The following is a 20,031-nucleotide window of genomic DNA, read 5'->3' on the forward strand; positions in this document are numbered from 1 at the left end:
TATAATGATTATTGCTTTGATGAATCCAGAAACTTAAGTGAATGGTAACAGGTAGTTTTGTTTCCATTCATTATTAACAAAATCAGTGGTAAATAGGTTAAATGAATTTACCTGAAAAGCTGATATAATTGTGTTAACCTTCACTAGAGTCTAAAATCTCACAACCACCTGCCCCATTGACTTGCAATTCTTCTGTATCCCTATATATTTCTTGTAATGTGGAACCTATTTCTGTTACTTCAGTGGAGATAGAAATAAAACAATATGTATCCTCAACAAAACTTTTGCTAAAATTGAAGATACGTATCCAATCCTATTCATTCATAGCTCACTGGTCTTTGTATGACCAGCCCGTGGATGCGTGGTTACTTTTACCAGGAGTTGGCACCTAGAGTCACAAGCAGATGACTTACCAGGGGCGCTGATTGCTAGTCAACAGAATTTTCACGAGGGTCTCAGAGGCATGTGACTTAAAGGACGGTAAACTGAAGCATCAAGAATGGGCCTTGGCTGCTTTTGTCAACCAAGAACAAGAATAAGGCAGTAAATCCTACTTTATTTAGGTTATTCCTTTTGTTGTATTTTTCGAAAATAATCATTTGTCAAACACTTAGATGTGGCAGGCACTATTCTAATGTTTTTACTGAATTATTTAATCCTGTTAGATGTGTATGCTACAGATGAGGAGACATACAAGGAGAGGTTAAGTGACATGCCTAATATAGCAAGTGAAGAAATGGTAGGTTGGGAGTCAGGCTAGGCACTTTGGCTGCAGAGCCTGCACTTTACTTGTCCTGGTGTATTGCCTCCCACAGGGAAGAGCCTCTCTGTTCTGCTGCCTCTTCAACCTTGAGCAAGCCTCTAAGGTTCCCAAGTCAGTTTTCTCAGTTTTATTTTTTTAGATTTTTGTTTTTCTTTTTTTTGTAGAGACAGAATTTTGCCATGTTGCCCAGGCTAGTCTTGAACTGAGCTCAAGTGACCCACCTGCTACAGCCTCCCAAAGTGCTGGAATTATAGGCGGGAGCCACCGTGCCTGGACAGTACTAACTGGGCCTGACCCTGCTTAGCTTTTGTGATCAGATGAGATCAGGTGCATTCAGGGTAGTATGGCGGTAGACCCTCAATTTTAAATGATATCTTTTTTGTTGTTTTTTTTTTTTTTGAGACAGGGTCTGGCTCTGTTGCTCTGGATGGAGTGCAGTGGTACTTTCTTGGCTCACTGTAACCCCTGCCTCCCGGGCTCAAACCATCCTCCCACCTTAGCCTCTCGAGTAGTTGGGACTACAGGCCTGCTCCACCACGCCTGGCTAATTTTGCATATTTTTTATAGAGATGGGGTTTTGCCATGTTGCTCAGACTGGTCTCAAACTCCTGAGCTCAAGCATTCCACCTGCCTCAGCCTCTCGAAGTGCTAGGATTATAGGTGTGAGCCACCGCACCTAGCCCAACATCACTTTTCTTAACCTTAGGTTATTTCAAGGGTCAGATGTGATCTTGTAAGTGAAAACATTTTAGAAACTTTATGATATAAATATGAGCTATTATGATTCACTGGCACAACCCTAAACTGATTTAGTTTTCTTGAAACAGATTCAGGCTCCTTGTGTAAATATGTTAGGCTATATTATTTGGAACAGTAGGAGAGTCCCTGTGCTGATGTCAGGTGTTTCTTTGACTAGCTGCACATGGAAATCATTTGATATAAATGGTATGGGCTTTGGGATGTTTAAAAGTTCTCCAGGTTGATCCTTTCGTAGTTCATAAGCCTGTTGATTGGATTTTCATGCTCATGTGTGAGATGTTCCTCCCTCAGCCTTGTTAATGTGTTGGCGCGTTACTCATCTGATGTGAAAGAGATAGATTTTTCAAAGTTCTCCAGGTAATTCTAATAGAGCACCAAGGTTGAGAACCACTGCTTTAGAAATAGGTGGTTAACTTTGTAAAATGCCAACTGTGTTTTGCATGTGCTTTAAAAAAATTTTTTTTATTATAACCGTGTACTTTTAAATTGTGTGTTTTTCTTGGGGGGGGGGCTCTCTCTCTCTGTCTCTGTCTCTGTGTGTGTGAGTGTGTGTGTGTGTGAGTGTGTGTGTGTGTGTGTGAGTGTGTGTGAGTGTGTCTTACTCCTATTTTCTTTCCTAAGAGATTATACCAAATATTTGCTAGATTTTATTGATACTTTAAGGCATACTCAATGCATAAAAGCAGTATAATTGTGAAAAGTGTGAAAATTTCATGTATAATTTCAAGTGTTTTACATCTCAGTTGTTTTCTAAAGAATGATTATGTAATATATTTTTGATCATTTAGTAACTCACATATGTATTGTTTTTCAGATTCCCAGAAAATCTAAGCTGGCAGTTCATAGGAACATCAGAGATGATGAAGGCTTCATTATCAGGCATTTTGCGGGGGCAGTGTGCTATGAAACAGTGAGTATAACTTTTACAGGGAGAAAACCATTTCATGTTGAAGCTGCACTGTACAGTATGATAGATTCTAGTCACATGTGGTTGATTATTTATTTTTTCACATGTGGTTATTTAAGTAAAATTACAAATTCAGTTCCTCCGTACACTAGCCACACTTCAGGTGCCCAGCATCCACACTGACTAGTGGTGACTGCATTGGACAGTGCAGATATAGAACATTTCTGTCATGACAGAAAGATCCTTTGGACAGAGCTATGTTAAGTGATGTTATCACAAGATGGACAGAAACATTCCTGTTTGATTTATTTTTCAGACCCAGTTTGTGGAGAAAAATAATGATGCTTTACATATGTCTCTTGAATCCTTAATATGTGAATCCAGAGATAAGTTTATACGGGAATTATTTGAATCATCCACAAATAACAACAAAGATACTAAACAAAAAGCAGGAAAACTTAGCTTCATCAGCGTGGGAAACAAGTTTAAGGTATTTAGGTTATTTGTTTATTTTTTTTACTACATTTAAAATGAAATTATTGTTTTATATTTTAAAGTGGATAATGTAGATCACTGTCAGAAATCTCACAGTGAAGTTCAAGAGCAGACCCTGCATTGTTGATATTTGTATGTAAAATATCATAATGTAGGCCTAGCAATTGAACATACAGAAATGCTTGTAATTTTCTGAATGTGTTCATTCTTGGTTCTTAACATATCTGATTGCTTCTCCTAATGTTCTTGCTTCTGCATACTGTCTGGTTGACCTTCAAACCTTCTCTTTCCCATGTGTTTTCTGTTTCCTTCCTCATTCAGCAGTTTTGTTTTAGCTGGAGTAGTCCAGCTCGGGATGGCTAGAGAGGACTAGTTGAGTTGAGAGAGAAAAGCAGGCACAGCCAGGGGCTTCAGGTAAATGATCGCCTTCATGGACTCCTATTTATAAAGTGGCTGCCATGTTAAAAAGAGCCCATCTCAAGTTAATGATTCAGTTTGTAATTCATTTTCAATGTGTTTCTCTCACAGTGGCATTTTGGGTGTGCATATTACACTAAAATTTGATTAAAGCTTTTAATAATTTCTGTTAAAGATAAGCACTTAGGTGTGGCAAACTCTTCTAATTGCTTATTTAACATGGAAGAATATTTCATTTGTTTTATTAATTTTGGATCAGGAATTTATTCTTTAAGATCTGACAAGGAATAGCACAGGATTTGTCTTAGAAACACTACTAATTGGTTCTAGTTGTTGAGTATTTAGTGTAGAAAAATTAATGTTAAAATGTGTGATGTTATGAGTTTAATGAATGACTAATATGTAGAACAAAAATATATATGAGAATTAATTTATTATATATTTCCACAAAGTATTATTGTTATATTTAGAATAAAACTCTACATTTGCTTTTCACTATATGTACTTTAAATATTTAAAATAATGTAATTAGGAAAAAGATTTAAGTGTCAGAATGTTATGGTGCTGATAGTATAAGCCTCCCCAAATTTGTTTTGGGTTGAAATGGACTCTAAATAACTAAATTGATAAAATATTTATAAGAGCTAGGTTTTCTTTTAAAGCTTAAACATGAATATAGGGAAAACCTCATAATACATTTTTAGGTAACTGAATAAAAAGCCTTGAATTTTGTTATAAGTTATATTCATTAATTACGAGTTCCTGATTCTCTCAATGAACAATCTTTTTTTCTTATTTGAATATTCTATTTCTGAATCGACATTTGATAGGTTGGTTTAAAAATAGTATATTTGCCTATAAGAAACGGATATCACTCACTATTTTCCTACTCTAGTATTATTGTAGTATTTCTGATAAGAACATACTTGAAATTTTAGACAATATAAATAAATTCTTACAGTTTTTCTTTGTATTACATAATCTTTTAGGTTGAGCCTTGAAACTTCTTATAATTGCTTATATTTAATACACTTTTTTTACATTAAGCCTCTGAAAGTTATAGCTGAATACTAATAATAAAATATTTCACATTTTCCTCTGAGATACCTTGAAATAAAATAGTAATAGATTCTTAATTTTAAATATAGTAGAATAGCTCATTAAATTAAAATCAAAGTATATAAGGCAATAAACACAAAACAGGCTATCGTTTACAGCAGTACTTCAGTTATCTAGCATCACTGGAAACTGGACATTTTCTACTGGGAAGTGCCTTTTTCAGGTTATTGAAACATAAACGCTTTACTGTCAGTGTTTTAGAAAAAGTCATCCTTTTTTATGGAAACAATTCTATTATACGAATATTGGTATGTTTTCTAATAAAAATAAAATACAAATAAAGCATGAGTTGCCTGAGGCTTTTTACTCTTAAGCCTTATGGTCCTTGACTGTTCTTTGATAGTTGACGTTCTTCCCTCTCTTCTCAGCTGCTAAAGTTTATTTTGATGCTGATTTTATCTCCTTTTTTTTTTTTTTTTGGGAGAATACTGTGCTTAGTCTGTGGATGAAGGAGTCTGGACTTTGTGACAGTTGCTTTCTTTACAAATTAGTCACTTTAATACTTCTCAGGCATGGTGGTTCAGATTGATTAAGGTTGTCAAAACTCTGTCAACCAGATAAGTGAGATACAACTGTATTACTGTAATTCAATGGACAAATCCATTAAGTTAATAACTTAAGCCTCTCAGTATATGTGATGTATACTGTAATAGTATCACTCATAGGAGAATGAAATTTGGTGTCAGGCCGATGTTGGAATCATGTTTGCCATTATTAGCTCCGTAATCTCAGGCAAGTTATTTATTTCCTTGAATCTCGATGTTTTCACCTGTAAAATGAGATCCTTAATTAGGATTGTCGTGTTCTATCCTTAAGTAGATTAAACATAGTAATGCCTGTGAAAAGCTTTGAGCGGTACCTGACTTATAGATGACATTCGGTAAACTATACTTACTATTAATTATAGCTATGATGAATATAATATATTAGTTTAAAAAATAACATATTAGTTTGTCTTTTGTAAGTAGTATAATAAATATCTCAGTATAAAATCCAGATAGAAAAATTTTACATTATTAACTTATTTTGCAGAGTAGTAAGGCAAATAAATGATTTTAATACACTGCACCATACCACATTATAATCGATGTTATAAAAACAAGAAAGCGTAGTAACTTGTAATGTTCATTGTCAATTTTTTTTGAGAAAATTGTCCAAGCGTTTAAAAATAACTGAAATGTAAAATGTTTTAAAACATTAAAAAGGATATCTGTAGCTAGGCAGGACAATTTTGTTTACGCTAAGTGTTCCATAAAACAATCCTAATATATACTTTTAGTGTATATTTTAAACATGTCTTCATTCTTAATGTGTGTGACACAAACTTCAGTTTGCCACATTCAAATACTGTGCTGTTGATCTCTTATTAAATGCATCCTCAGTATTTTCATTTACTTCCTTCATTGCCTGTACATTTTTTCCTCATTCATCCCATCTGCAAATATGAGTGTATGTTTTTAAATATTGCTAATTTTCAGTCTTTTAATTATACAACTTCTGTATAAGTTATTGTCCTTGCTTTACATTAGTCATTTTGCATGATACTGTCTGTTAAAGAATTTGTGTACCAGGTGGTTGTTAAACTGAAATGTGTTGATTTTGGATGTTATTGCATGTTATTTTATCCCAATACTGGAAAGCTAATATTAACTCGTGACACTGTGTACTTTGGCTTTTTGAAATAATAAACTGATTTCCTTTCTTTCACAGACACAGTTAAATTTGCTTCTGGATAAACTTCGAAGTACTGTGAGTACGGTTAAAAAAACAGGTTTTTTTTTTATTGGTCATCTAAAACTATTAATAGTAATTATGCAAGTAGGCATAGTAACCCTGTACTAATTAAAAATACGTTTTAAACTTTATTACCTTATTTTAAAAAATTAGTTTTAAAAATGGTTATTGTTTTGATTAGGTTTTTCTGAAGAAATGTCATATATGTGAAATCAGATTATTTTATAAATATATGGAATTCTTGACTGTTTGAAAATTAAGATTATCTTACAGTTTCAGGAAGGTGAAAATAAGTAGTAATTGTGGAGAAGAATTTTTTTTTTAGAATTAAAGATTAGGCATGAAATTCAATCTCATTTTATTACTCTTACAGTAACATTCTCCAGACATGGCAATGTTGATGTGGAAAAAATGGACAAAATATTTTTGCGCCCCGCTATAGAGGCAAAATTTATTAGAAGCCTGTTTTTTAACTATACATTTTAGTAACTCACCCCATTTTCTAAAATGAGAAAAACATCATAGACAGAAATTTCATATGTGGTTTATATAAATGAAGCATAATTCTAAAGTAAGACTTATTTTTTACAGAAATCCACAGAACTTGAAATTTTGTTTTTGTGTTTGAGACAAAGTCTCAATTCTCTCGCCCAGGCTGGAGTGCAGTGGTGTAATCACAACTCACTGCAGCCTCCACCTCTCAGGTTCAAGTGGTCCTCCCACCTCAGCCTCCCAAGTAGCTGGGACTATGGACATATACCACCGGTCCTGGCTCATTTTTGTATTTTTTGTAGATATGAGGTTTCGCTATGTTTGCCAGGCTGGTCTTGAACCCCTGGACTCAAGTGATCTGCCTGACTTGACCTCCCAAAGTGCTGGCATTTCAGGCATGAGCCACGGCACCTGGTTAGAACTTGCATATGCTTTTTCAAATAGTCGTTTTGAATAGCCATTTATTATATCAGTATTATTGTTGCTTAACTTACTGTCAGATTTATTTTTGGAACCATTAAAAATCTTTTTAATATCCTCTTTGGCTGCAAATATCTATCTCTTAAGGCCATGTATCTTTAAAATCCAAGACTGATGAAGAGAGTATTTTATTTTTATTTCTTAGATAGGGTGCTGCTCTAAAATTATGAGATTACTTTGTGATTTATAGAAAAAAAGGATTTCTAAAACGTGTTCTAAAAGTGTTTGTGGGCTGGGTGCCATGGCTTACATTTATAATCCCCAGCACTTTGGGAAGTCTGAGGCGGGTGGATCACTTGAGGTCAGGAGTTTGAGACCAGCCTGGCCAATATGGTGAAACCTCGTCTCTGCTAAAAAATACAAAAATTAGCTGGGCATGGTGGGGCACACTTGTAATCCTAGCTACTTAGGAGGCTGAGGCAGAAGAATCACTTGAACCCAGGAGGCGGAGGTTGCAGTGAGCCAAGATCGCGCCAGTGCACTCCAACCTGGATGACAGAACAAGACTCGCTCTCAAAAATAAAAATAAAAAAATTAAAAAATAAAAATAAATAAATAAATAAATGTGTTTGTAGGGGGCATCATTGTTGAAATAGTTCTTCCGTTTTGCAGGGTAGCTACTTTGAAGAGAAACAGTTATTTGGATGTCTAATTATTTCAGTAGTCAACAGTACATTTCATTGTATACCTAATCAGTATTCTTTTTACCTCATTCAGCATAATATGATACTGATTCCAAATGAATGCCTTTAAGCTTTTAAAAATATTGTTTAACAAAATGTTAAAATGTACAACAGTGCGACTTAGAGACCTACTGTGTATTTTTGAAATAGAATGATTGAAAATATTGTTTCGTTTTCTTTTACACATTGGCTTAAATCTTAAGGGGCATAATTTTATTTACTCCTTTTGTCATAGGGAAATTTTCTTATAGAAATATGGCATACATAAATACATTTAAATATAGAAAAGATCACATGTACGTCATCCTGCAAGTTGTATTGTTTAAATATGTTAAACAATTAAATGTGTTAAACTTCACAGTGAAAGACTTTTCATTTTACACTTTTTGACATTCAAATCTAAAATGTAACATTTTTGTAACATTAATAATGCAAAAAGTCATTGTAAACTTTAAATCAGAAAAAGTATGCTTATAAAATTTTGAGTTATTATATATGTATTTTTGAGATGGAGTCTCACTCTGTCACCCAGGCTAAAGTGCAGTGGTGTGATGTCAGCTCACTGCAACCTCCACCTCCCGGGTTCAAGCATTTCTCCTACCTGAGCCTCCCAGGTAGCTGGGATTACGGGCGCCCACCACCACGCCTGGCTAATTTTTGTATTTTTAGTAGAGACGGGGTTTCACCATGTTGGCCAGGCTGGTCTTGAATTCCTGACCTCAGGTGATCTGCTCATCTTAGCCTCCCAAAATGCTGGATTACAAGCATGAACCATTGCGCCCAGCCTTGAGTTCTTTAGTAATTACTTTTACAGGTTCATATGTTAATGTTACTATGCTTTGAAAGTTGCAGGTATTAATAGAAACAGAAAAATAAGGATGCTATATGTATTGTAACAAAAAGTACCTGTATTTTCCTAGGGAGCGAGCTTCATTCGTTGCATCAAACCTAACTTAAAGATGACAAGTCACCACTTTGAAGGTGCTCAAATTCTGTCTCAGCTTCAGTGTTCAGGTATTTTCATAATCTCTGTCACTGTGTGTTAGTAGTTGTAGCTCAAATACAATTTAATAGGTTGGATATTTTCAAATGATTCACCATTATCTTGATTATTTTACAGTGCAATAAAATTTTCATCTGTTTTCTTTAATTATAAGAAAAGTATAGAGCCACATGTGGGTGGCCTACACCTTTAGTCCCAGCTACTTGGGTGGCTGAGGCAAGAGGACTGTTTCAGCCTGAGTTCAAGGCCAGCCTGGGCAACATAGCAAGATCTGTTTTAGAAAAGAAAAGAAAAGAAAAGCATGGATGGCAAATTATTTGAGCAATATTGAGATATTGTATATTGTGAAATAAACAATTTCACATTAAACATTTATGAAAACTCTCTAACAGCAAAACTGGATCTTCCTTAAGTAGGCAGCTTTCTCAATCCAGCAGTAGTTCATTTCTCATTCCACACATGACGGTCAGAAGGTAGGTTTTGTTGTCCTTTCTTCCCAGTCCACCACTTACTTAAAAAAAAAAAAAAAGAAAACACAATTCCCTCTGTGTCTGTGACACTTCATGCCTTTCCTTAAACTATCACTTCCTACCCCTTACCCTGCCGTGTCTGACCTTGCTCAGGCACCAGGCTTGCCCTGTTTGTTTTATGTCATGCCCATCCTCCCTCCTCACCAACACTACCCCTAATTTTTCCCAAGGTATCAGCCTTCTTTCTTCTTTACCTTTTGGTCCAGCTCAGCTTCCTGATACTTCTTACACTTTCTTCTTCTCTGACTCCTTATTTTGCTGCTTTGAGAGGTAGATTTACTATGAAGCTAAGGTTACTTAAGCTTCAGGGTCCTTCATTTAAATAAACCCCTTCCAAAGCCCTGCATGTAATTTTCTGCTTCCCTAAAGGCCTCTCCCCAGCTGTATAAGCTTCAGCCCCCGCCTCACAAATCTGGATCTACCCTTGACCTTTCTCACAAAACCATAGCTATTGATGAATCTAATTCTGTTTTTTCTTCTTATCTGCATAGGGTTGATAGACAAGACAGTATGGCATCAGTTAAATTCATCATCACTGATCTTTAAAGGGCTCTCAAACCTGTCCTGCCAAGTTTTCCTGGTCAGCATGTTCTGTTTCTCATCAGAGATTAGTCAGACCCATCCTGCTTTCCTCAGATCTCTGCGCGTCTGCTAGCAGATGGGCTTACCTCCTTCACTAAATATCCTAAAGCTTCTCTTGTCTGCCACCAAGCACTTCTGCCTACCACTTTACCGTCCCTCCTGTTAAGAAAGTAGGGGTTGCCTCTCTTCCTGGTTGAGGCTTATAGTTCCTTGAAAGCCATCTCTTCCTACTTTTTCATGAATCTTCAGCATTGTTTATGTTTGTCATACTATTCCCTTTCAGATGGATCTTTCCCATTACCATTTAAACATGCTGAAATCTCATCTCTGAGCCACATTCCCTTACAGCTACCTCCTCCTCCTTACTGTTTTTCTTTTCTCTCCAAGAATAGGTTATTCTTGCTTTTTCAGCTTCATGCGTTCCACTTACTCTTTAACCCCGGGATAATTTAGCTCCCACCTTGATGAGGTCACCAGTGATTGCCTTGTTCTGAAGCAAATGTCCCTTTTGCAGTCCTTATTTTAGTGGACTTCATAGCCACATTTGACTCTTTCTTGGTTCCTGACATGGCCTATGCCCATGCTTTTCTTTTGAATTCTCTGACCATTCTTGATTCCCCTGCAGGCCCATTTTCTTCTACCTGGATATTTGTTATCATCTTTTAGGATTTAAGTTAGACCTGTTTTTCTTCTCATTCTATGTCAGTACTGTCCAGAAGACCTTTACATAATGATGGAAATATTCCATATCTGTCAATTTAGTAGCCATGAGACACATTTGACTCCTAAGTACTTGAAATGTGGCTAGGAATGAGTTAGTTACTAAATTTTAAATTTTGTTTAATTTTAATTTTTTTTTGGTTGGGAGGGGCAGGGTTTACTCTGTTACCCAAGCCGGAGTGCAGTGACACAATTATGGCTCACTGCAGCCTCAACCTCCTGGGCTCAAGTGATCTTCCTGCTTCAGCCTCTCAAGTAGCTGGAACTAGAGGCATTGTGCCACCATGTCCAGCTAATTAAAAAAAATTTTTTTTGTAGGGACAGGATCTCACTATGTTGCCCAGGCTGGTTTCAAGCTCCTGGGCTCAAGTGATCTTCCTCCCTCAGCCTCCCAAAGCGATGGGATTATAGGTGTGAGCCACCATGCCTGGCCTTAATTTTGATTTTAAAAGATTTAAATTTAAGTAGTCATGTGGCTAGTGACTGCCAAGTTGAACAGCACAGATGTATATTCCCTTAGGTAGGCTCCCCAATCATGCTGATGTAACCTCCTAAACAGTGAGTCCTGATAGTCTCTAATCCAAGCTGTCACCATCTCTTACCTGGATTTTTGCTGTAGCTTCCTAAGTATTCTCCTATCTCTTCATTCTGTTTTTCACATACATCCAGAATTATCACTCCACAGCTCATCTCTAATCATCATGTCCTTTTATTGCTTAAAATGCTCTGATGGCTTCAGATTAGTATTAGGGTGAAGACGTCCGATAGAGCCTGGCCCTTGTGTCCCTAGCTTCATTTCTTTCCACTCTCTCTCTCTCCCCTCTGTCCTCAAATCACCCTGATTTTCATTTTAGTTCCCTAAATGCTGCATATTTCCTCCCAGCACAGGGCCTGTGCACATGCTGCCTCCTTTGTTTGGGATGTTCTTGCCACGCCATTTCCTTTATCTTTCACATCTCAGTTGTGTCATCACTTCCTATGAGAGCTTTTCTTGATATTCCTGACTTGGAGGGGAGCCTGAGTTTGGGGTGCTGAGCTCAAGAGCCTTTATTTCACAGTTGTAGTTACAAATTTTGTACCTACTTGCATAATTATTTATTTTTCCCCTCCTTTAATCCATAAGCCCCATGAGGGCAGGAACTGCATCTGTTTTGGCTTACACATACATTTCTACTTCCCTGGCATATACTAGACTCAGTATATATTTGTTGAATGGAATGAACAGTGTAGAAAATATGAAGATTTATTTGTGACTAATTCTAACAAATACTGGAAAATTAAGTAATTCATGTCTCTTGTGTTCTTCCATAAAGTAGAGATGTGTTTTTGTAATATTTTCTTCAAGTCGATTTTTTTTCCCATTTGGATTCCTCTTTATTTCCTAAGTGAACACCTAATGTCCTGGCAAGTTGCACCTGTTTAGGTTTAGCTGTATATGCTATTAGATTAGCGGAGAGAGAGTGGGCTACTGATGAATCCTTTAGCTAGGATTCCTCTTTCAATAAACAGTATATTTCAACATCTTAAGACATGTTGGCACTTTAACAGATAATATCAATTCATTATACTTTAATTTTTTTTAAGTACCAATAATAGATATTATAATAGTAATAATGATATAGAATTTGTTCCACTCATGTAGCTAGGTGATGAGAATATGCAAAAATTATCAATAAGTTGTAGAAATAAAAATATTTATTAAGCTTTCTAAAATAAAGATATTTAAGATTTGGATTGTATTTTAACTTTCCATTTTCATTTTTTTTTTCATTTTAAAGAGAATTAATAAATTTAAGGCACCTTTTACTAAAATTACTATTACTTTTTTTTTTTTTTTTTTTTTTTTTTTGAGACAGAGTCTCTGTCACCCGGGCTGGAGTGCAGTGGTACAGTCTTGGCTCACTGCAACCTCTGCCACCCAAGTTCAAGTGATTCTCCTGCCTCAGCCTCCTGAGTAGGTGGGATTACAGGCGCCCACCACCACGCATGACTAGTTCTTGTATTTTTAGCAGAGACTGAGTTTCACCATGTTGGCCAGGCTGGTGTCGAACTCCTGACCTCGAGTGATCTGTCCACCTCGGCCTCCTGAGGTGCTGGGATTGCAGGCATGAACCACCATGCCCGGCCTAAAATTACTATCTTCTGATTGGCAAACACCAGGGCAAAGTAGGGGAGGTTGAGAGAAGTCAAGTTTCCTCCTTCTGTAACCTTGGGGCTGTGCTGCCTGTCTTGTAGCAAAGAGGGGTGCCAGCTCTTCACCAAGAAGCCACTCACCAAACTCCAAGAGTAAAAGCCAGTTCATGGAAACGTTTAGAAGGCAGAGTATTCGCCTTAGTGGTTAAAAAAAAATTAAGCTTCAAAACATCTTAAGAGTAAACTAGTTTCAAGTGCTGAGAAAGCAGTTGTAGGCTTGGTAATTTGTTAAGCACCATGAAATTCTTAATGAACTGTGAGCCAGTTTATAGTTTGTGGCTACAGGGCAAGCCAGGAGACTTAGATGCGTACATTTCCAAAGGTACTTGTTTATTTGATACAAATGGCCAAAAACTGTGATGATACTAACCAAACTTTACTTTTATTTCTCCAGGCAAAGCCTAGAGCTAAATCTAGTTTTGGAGATTTTTTTTTTTCCCCATAGGAATGATTTCTTGTATGTGTTTCATTAATTAATATTGAAAATTCACAGTAACAAATTAAATAGTACAGAATAATATAAGTAACAAAAAAGCTCAGCTCTTAGGGGTGACCACTTAACTCTACATCTGGGATATATTTTTTTACACTGGTTAGATTAAGCTCTGCTCTATTCTTTTAAATCAATGTTTCACATCCCATCATATGGTTGTAACATAATCAATTGATATTTTAGTTTTTTTCTGATTTTTTTTCTGTTGCCAACAATGACCCAGAGGACATCTGGACATTGTCCACATGCATATCTTTGCCCACAAGTGTGAAAAATCATAGAATAGATTTACTGAGCCAAAGGGATATTTCCAAATTGCCATCCAAAATTGTTACACTGGCTTACTTTGCTACTAAGAATGCGTCTGTGTGTTTTCCTACACTGTCATCAGCTCTGAGTACTAATTGATATCTTATAACTTTGCCTGTCAAATGGGTTAAAATTCAATCTGACTGCCTGGAAAGGCCATCTTTCCTGTGAGATTACTTTAAAATAAAAATTAACTGGTTTAAAAAGCCTTGGAGTTTGTTTTAATTTAAATTTTTGGCCAGTAGTAATTTATTTTGGTGTAAGAAGTGAGACAAGGATCTAATGTTGTTTTTGTTTTCCACATGGCTTGCTGTTTGTTATAATACTGTTTATTGAATAATCTTATTTTCTCCGTTGATTTGAATCGTCCCAGAGACTGAAATCTAGGTCTTGTAAATAAAAGTCTTGGCATCACTTATAGCTGTTCAGCCTTTCCCTGCCTATTTTACACTCTTTCTGACCTAAAAATCTTGCATTGACTGCGGATTCAGATTAACCACTTACTAGAGTTATACTGAAAATAGGTATTTATCCAATAGATTAATCATCCCAGTAGTCTAGTTGCTTTGACAGGTGAGTGAAAGGCAGTCTTTATAGTGAAACAGTGAGCTCTTCTTTCTTTTCCGTTTGCCTTATGCACTGGTGATAACTTGGGAATGTGTCTACTTTTTGGAGATTCTTTCAGGAATTTTGTTCTAAAATTAACTTCAGGCCTTTGAAAGTGGTTTAATACAGGGCTTTGCCTTATATACTGCGTTTGTGACACAGAGTCTTCTAACAGAAAAAAAGATACAAACTAGACTTGATCTTTCCTTAGTTTTGTTTTGATACAGTGTCTCACTTTGTCACCCAGGCTAGAATACAGTGTCCTGCAAGGCTCACTGCAGCATCCACCTCCTTTGGCTCAGATCCTCCTGTCTCAGCACCCTGAGTAGCTGAGACTGCAGGCACGCACCACCATGCCTGGCTAATTTTTCTATTTTTTTCTTTTTTTGTAGAGATGGGGTTTTGCCATGTTTCCCAGGCTAGTCTCTAACTCTTGGGCTTGAGCAGTTTGCCTGGCATGGCCTCCCAAAGTGCTGGGATTATAGGCATGAGCCACTGTGCCCAGTTAAATCTGTCTAGAGACCAATAATTTGCCTCTAGAAAAGAGTCTTACTGGGTTTAGGGGAAATTTGACTACAGTAGTTTTAGGTGGTGGATAAGTTGGGACATAATGAGTATAAATATATTTCCTATATAATATTTAATTGCTGATAATTCTCATAAATTGTCCATTTCTAAATAATAACTTATAAAATTGATCATTCACAAGTTACTTTGGACTTCGAACAGTGATTGACAGTGCTTTGTGTTTGTTCATGAATCTAGGGATGGTGTCTGTTTTGGACTTGATGCAGGGTGGTTTCCCATCACGAGCTTCATTTCATGAACTCTACAACATGTACAAAAAGTATATGCCAGATAAACTTGCAAGATTGGATCCAAGACTATTTTGTAAGGTATAAATGCCACCCAAATTGAAATTTCTTAGCTATAAACTTGTCTTTTCTATTAATAATTGACTAACTTTTTAACTTTTATTTTTCAGGCTTTGTTTAAAGCTTTGGGCTTAAATGAGAATGACTACAAGTTTGGGTTAACCAAAGTATTTTTTAGACCTGGCAAGGTAAATACACATTTACTTTAAGGTGTAACATCATGAAAACAAATAGTTGGGGTTAGTGAATATCTTAAAGTATTTAATAATTTATATTATTCTTGAATCATATGGTCACTAACAACATGAATTGCCATTTCCCATACCATTTCCCAGAAAAGAAAAAAAAGTTGAAGATAATATGTAATATTCATAATTTGTTTAGCTTTAATCATACATATTTATTCTAAACTCCACATTTATTTTTAGAGCACAGATGTCCAGTCTTTTGGCTTCCCTGAGCCACATTGGAAGAAGAACAATTGTCCTGGGCCTCACATAAAATACACTAACACTGATGATAGCCGATGAGCTAAAAAAAACAGAACAATTGCAATAAAAATCTCATAATGTTTTAAGAAAGTTTATGAGTTTGTGTTGGGCCTCATTCAAAGCTGTTCTGGGCCACATGTGGCCCATGGACTGCAGCTTGGACAGTCTTGTTTTAGAGCTTTAATAATTATTTGAGAACTAATAGTCTCATAGAGAAAGCACTTTTTCTTGTTTACAGAAAAATTAGAAATATTTATTGAAAGCTTAAGACAAAGATTTAAATATCTTTAGTCTCGTTATGTTACCTTTAATTTAAATTTTGACTATAAGAAGCCATTATATTGGTTGATGGGTTTTTGACATTCTTAATATTGCAGTGGGATATTTGGTAAAGGATTGAAATCATTATGGAATTTTGTGGTATATAGTGGAAATAATGTATTTTATTAGTTCAGAAGCTATTAGCTGTTTTATTTGTGTTGTCTGTCACTTAGTAGCAATTTCTCATCTCTGTTCAAAATGGAAATGGGGGTTGGGCGCTGTGGCTCATGTCTATATTCCCAGCACTTTGGGAGGCTAAAGCAGTGGGATTGCTTGGTTCCAGGAGTTTGAGACCAGCTTGGACAACATGGCAAAACCTCATCTCTACAAAAAAAATACAAAAATTAGCTGGGTGTGGTGGTACGTGCCTGTTATCCCAGCTACTTGGGAGGCTGAGGTGGGAGGATTGCTTGAGCCTGGGAAGTTGAGGCTGCAGGAACCAAGATTGTGCCACTGCAAAACAGGTTGGGGGTGGGTAATGGGAGTTAGGAGAGACAGAATAATTTTGGTGGTACCTGGTAGTATATAGCTAATATGCACTTATCAAAAGCTCCATAAGGATATGTGAGAATGTGGGTGAGCCAATTCAGAGATACAGTAGTCCTTTTTCATTCTTTTCTCAATAAAGTCTTCTTGCCAGCCATCTGTAATTTAAAAGTCATTTCCCCCTCACTTTTGTTATTGAATATGCTGCCTAGCATTAAGTAACCTCCCTTACCTCCAAAAAAGCTCCTGAAGAAAGAAAGGAAGCAAAATGTGGCCAAGTATGTTTGGGTTTGTTGTATTCTCCGCCAAGGCTTATGTAATTAACATGTGACCATTTTCCGACAGTTAGATTTTGGATTTGAATTCTATTTTATGTCTTTTGTGTGTTTAAATGCATTTATATTTTAATACTGATATTAAATTATTTCACTTCCTAGTTTGCAGAATTTGATCAGATCATGAAGTCTGACCCTGACCACTTAGCAGAGTTGGTTAAAAGAGTCAATCACTGGCTCACATGCAGTCGCTGGAAGAAAGTTCAGTGGTGCTCACTCTCAGTCATCAAATGTAGGTGTTTTCCTTCACACCTATAGGGTCTTTCATTGTTCAAAGATGGTTTGTGGAGTGTTGTAAAGCTGTCTCAGAGGTGATGCTGGGCAACAGAGACTGAGACTTGTTCACACTGGGTCCCAGGTTCCTATTTGTGTATGTTCTTTCTTTTTTTGTTTTTTGAGTGTATGATACTTATTTTCTTTATTCAAATGTGTTATAAGAGTGTCAGTTTCATAGTGTCCTAACAAAATGGAATTCACTGTCTTGATTCTTTTCTCTCGTCCCCACAACCCTCACCATCCCCTGATCTCTCAGACTTAAACCAGAACTTTTCTTTCTGCCTGCATGGCATCTACAATACACATACTCCCAAAATTCCAAATGTAATTGACTTTCCTTTCTTATCCCTGAAATATTGTCAGTCACCAGATCCTGTTGATTCCTCCTCCAAATACTGTACATTCCTTTCTTTTTCTTGCCAGTGCCTTAGTGAGGTCCTTTTCCGCCTTTTGCATAATTTCATTAGCTTCCAGACTGGTTTTCCTGGTTTCTTAGAGATACCTCTCTAAACTAGAAGCTTTTTATGACTTTCCTTTCAAAAAAGGTGAAGTCTGAATTATTTGAATGTCTTTCAAAATCATGTGAAATGGTGTGTCAGTTTTTTGTTTCAGTCTCTTCCCCTACCGTCCCCTCTTAATTCCTGTTCTTTGAAAGGAAGTCTATCATAATCCTGAAAGACACAGTCTTGAACACCATAATCCTAAGTGTTGAAATCTCAAAAGATGAAAGTCCCAAAACTAGGATTCTGTAAAAAATAATAAAAACATTCTTTAAAAGATATTTATTTACATTTTTAAACGGGGATTTGAGAAACATGTAAAAACATGATAGAACTCTTCATAGGCCACTTTACACAATAAAATAGGAAATAACAACATATATATTTTTGAAAGTATAAACACATATACTAACAATAGTTGCATGGGTATAATAGGAGCAGACAAACCATGTTCATAAAGAAGCAGGGCAAAAGGTGAAATGCATAAACACATATTATTGTGGTTGGTAATTGTGCACCCAGCTTTGTTACTGCAGTCATCTGAAATACTGTGATGAACAAGCTGTCTTTTGATGAGATCAGTCAAAAATGATGGTGGGTCACTACTGCACTTGTAGTTGCCCAGAGAACTGAGATCTTGAGAAATTTTATCTTTTACAAGTGCAGATGTGTGATAAAAGACATCTGTTCACTGATTGAGGAAGTTTCAGTGTTTTTGTATACATACGCAGTGTTTACCCAGAAAGTAAATGTTGTGATAATGCATTTTCGTGGAGTTAAATTTGCAAAATATGAATACAGTAAATTAGAACTCTAAAAATTTCTACATAATTAAAAAATGCTAAAATTCAAGATAGTGAAAATAAAACCAAAGAAAAGAAAAAGAAAAAAAAAAACCCAAAACTAAAAAGAAAGTTTGACATACAAAAAAGTGTATTATAGGAATAGATTATAGACAGTTGCATGGAGATAGTCCATAAGAGCTGGCTGTCTCTCTCAGTCATTAACTATATTTTGAAATCTTGTACCATGAATAATAGGTGCTTTTTTTCTTTTAGGACATGGTTCTTCTTGGAGAATATGTTCATATTCATTTTCTTCATGAGATTGCTCTTTTTGAAATTCTTCTATGATCCCTGTGATTGTGATTTTGGGGATTTTAGATGTTAGGGATTTTAATTGAGGAATTTTGACCTTTTGGGATTTCAACATTTGAGATTATGGATTTTGGGATTAGGATTTCAAACCCCTTTGACATACTGGGCTAAGCTGCTTTTGTGTGTGGTTTGGCCAGGTCATAGCAGTTACATAGCTGGCCCAAAACAAAAGTGAGGGACAGAACATTTTGGGGTTGCCTAAGGATCTGTGGCAAACCTTTAATTGTTGGGAACTGTGTGGGAATCAGTAACTTGATTACATTTACAGTTGCCCCTCATACTCATCAGAGTACCTGAAATAGTGCTAGGCACATGAAAAGGATTCAGTAATTTTTTCCTTATTAGTAGGAAAGGAAAATTATTTTGGCCTGATGAAAAAGAATCATGCAAACAGAGATTATTTTTGAGATATTTTGTTAGACAATTGTGAACATAGATAAAAAGAGAACTATTAATATAAAAAGAAAAAAGCAGAATCTCTTTTTCCCATCATTTTCCAAATATAAATATATTACTGTAGTTTAATACGTTCAGCTTTACACATTGCATTATGATAGAAAACACATTATAATAAAATTATCTGTTACACCATTCATTTGTGGACTGTGTTCTACAGTGGTACTGAAGTCAGTCACCGGGCAGGGATCTTTGCGGAATGTTAATAGGAAGCTCTGAAAAAAAAGTTGAAGACCAGATCATCCTAGGAAATTCTGAGTAACTGAAGTTAAGTAGATTTCTTTGCTGTAGGATTCTCAGAGGCTTCACTCTGTGTGTTCATTGTGAACCTCCAAACAGAAGTGTAGTGTACGGCTTTTCATACACTCATTTGACAGGTAAATCCTTTTTTCAGGACATACCTATTCAGTATGTTGCCTAAGACAGTTTAGGAGGTAGCCGTGTAGCATAATAAGGAAATAATGCATTTAAAATGTAAGCCTAACCAGATACATGATATTGTAACTACGCAGTGGGTTCTCCTTGCCCACTACCTAGACAGAGCTGATTTATCAAGATGGGAATTGCAGTAGAGAAAGAGTAATTCACGTAGAGCTGGCTGTGTGGGAGACTGGAGTTTTATGATTACTCAAATCAGTCTCTCTGAAAACTCGGAGATCTGAGTTTTTAAGGATAATTTGGTAGGTAGGGGCTTGGGTTGGAGATGAAATCATAGGGGGTCAAAGTTGAGTTTTTCTTGCTTTCTTCCATTCCTGAGTGGGATCATAGAACTGGCTGGGCCAGATTACCTATCTGGGTGGCATCAGCTGGTGCATTGGAAGGTCTGCAAAATATCTCAAGCACTGATGT

The 20,031-nt window shown here is 36.1% G+C and overlaps 3 protein-coding genes and 1 non-coding gene across 14 annotated transcripts in view; 2 read left to right on the forward strand and 2 right to left on the reverse strand.

The window, feature by feature from the left end:
- Positions 1–20,031, reverse strand: part of COL12A1 (collagen type XII alpha 1 chain) — a 1,021,934-nt gene that overhangs the window by 789,604 nt on the left and 212,299 nt on the right. The window lies entirely within an intron of this gene.
- Positions 1–20,031, reverse strand: part of LOC126952142 (cytochrome c oxidase subunit 7A2, mitochondrial) — a 1,153,643-nt gene that overhangs the window by 629,050 nt on the left and 504,562 nt on the right. The window lies entirely within an intron of this gene.
- The window catches only part of MYO6 (myosin VI), a 161,674-nt gene that overhangs the window by 116,763 nt on the left and 24,880 nt on the right, over positions 1–20,031 (forward strand). For all 10 annotated transcript variants that reach the window (XM_050786474.1, XM_050786483.1, XM_050786477.1 and 7 more), the window contains 7 exons: positions 2,337–2,432; positions 2,746–2,919; positions 6,171–6,209; positions 8,770–8,863; positions 15,051–15,181; positions 15,271–15,348; positions 16,896–17,025. In XM_050786474.1, the coding sequence (XP_050642431.1) occupies positions 2,337–2,432; positions 2,746–2,919; positions 6,171–6,209; positions 8,770–8,863; positions 15,051–15,181; positions 15,271–15,348; positions 16,896–17,025 (742 nt within the window). The remainder of the gene's footprint in view (positions 1–2,336; positions 2,433–2,745; positions 2,920–6,170; positions 6,210–8,769; positions 8,864–15,050; positions 15,182–15,270; positions 15,349–16,895; positions 17,026–20,031) is intronic.
- Positions 1,746–1,848, forward strand: LOC126954099 (small nucleolar RNA U13). The gene has a single exon (XR_007725545.1). It is a non-coding gene; the product is annotated as a small nucleolar RNA U13 (small nucleolar RNA).

The sequence above is a fragment of the Macaca thibetana genome, chromosome 4, assembly GCF_024542745.1.
Source record: "Macaca thibetana thibetana isolate TM-01 chromosome 4, ASM2454274v1, whole genome shotgun sequence".
NCBI classification, from domain to species: Eukaryota; Metazoa; Chordata; class Mammalia; order Primates; family Cercopithecidae; genus Macaca; species Macaca thibetana.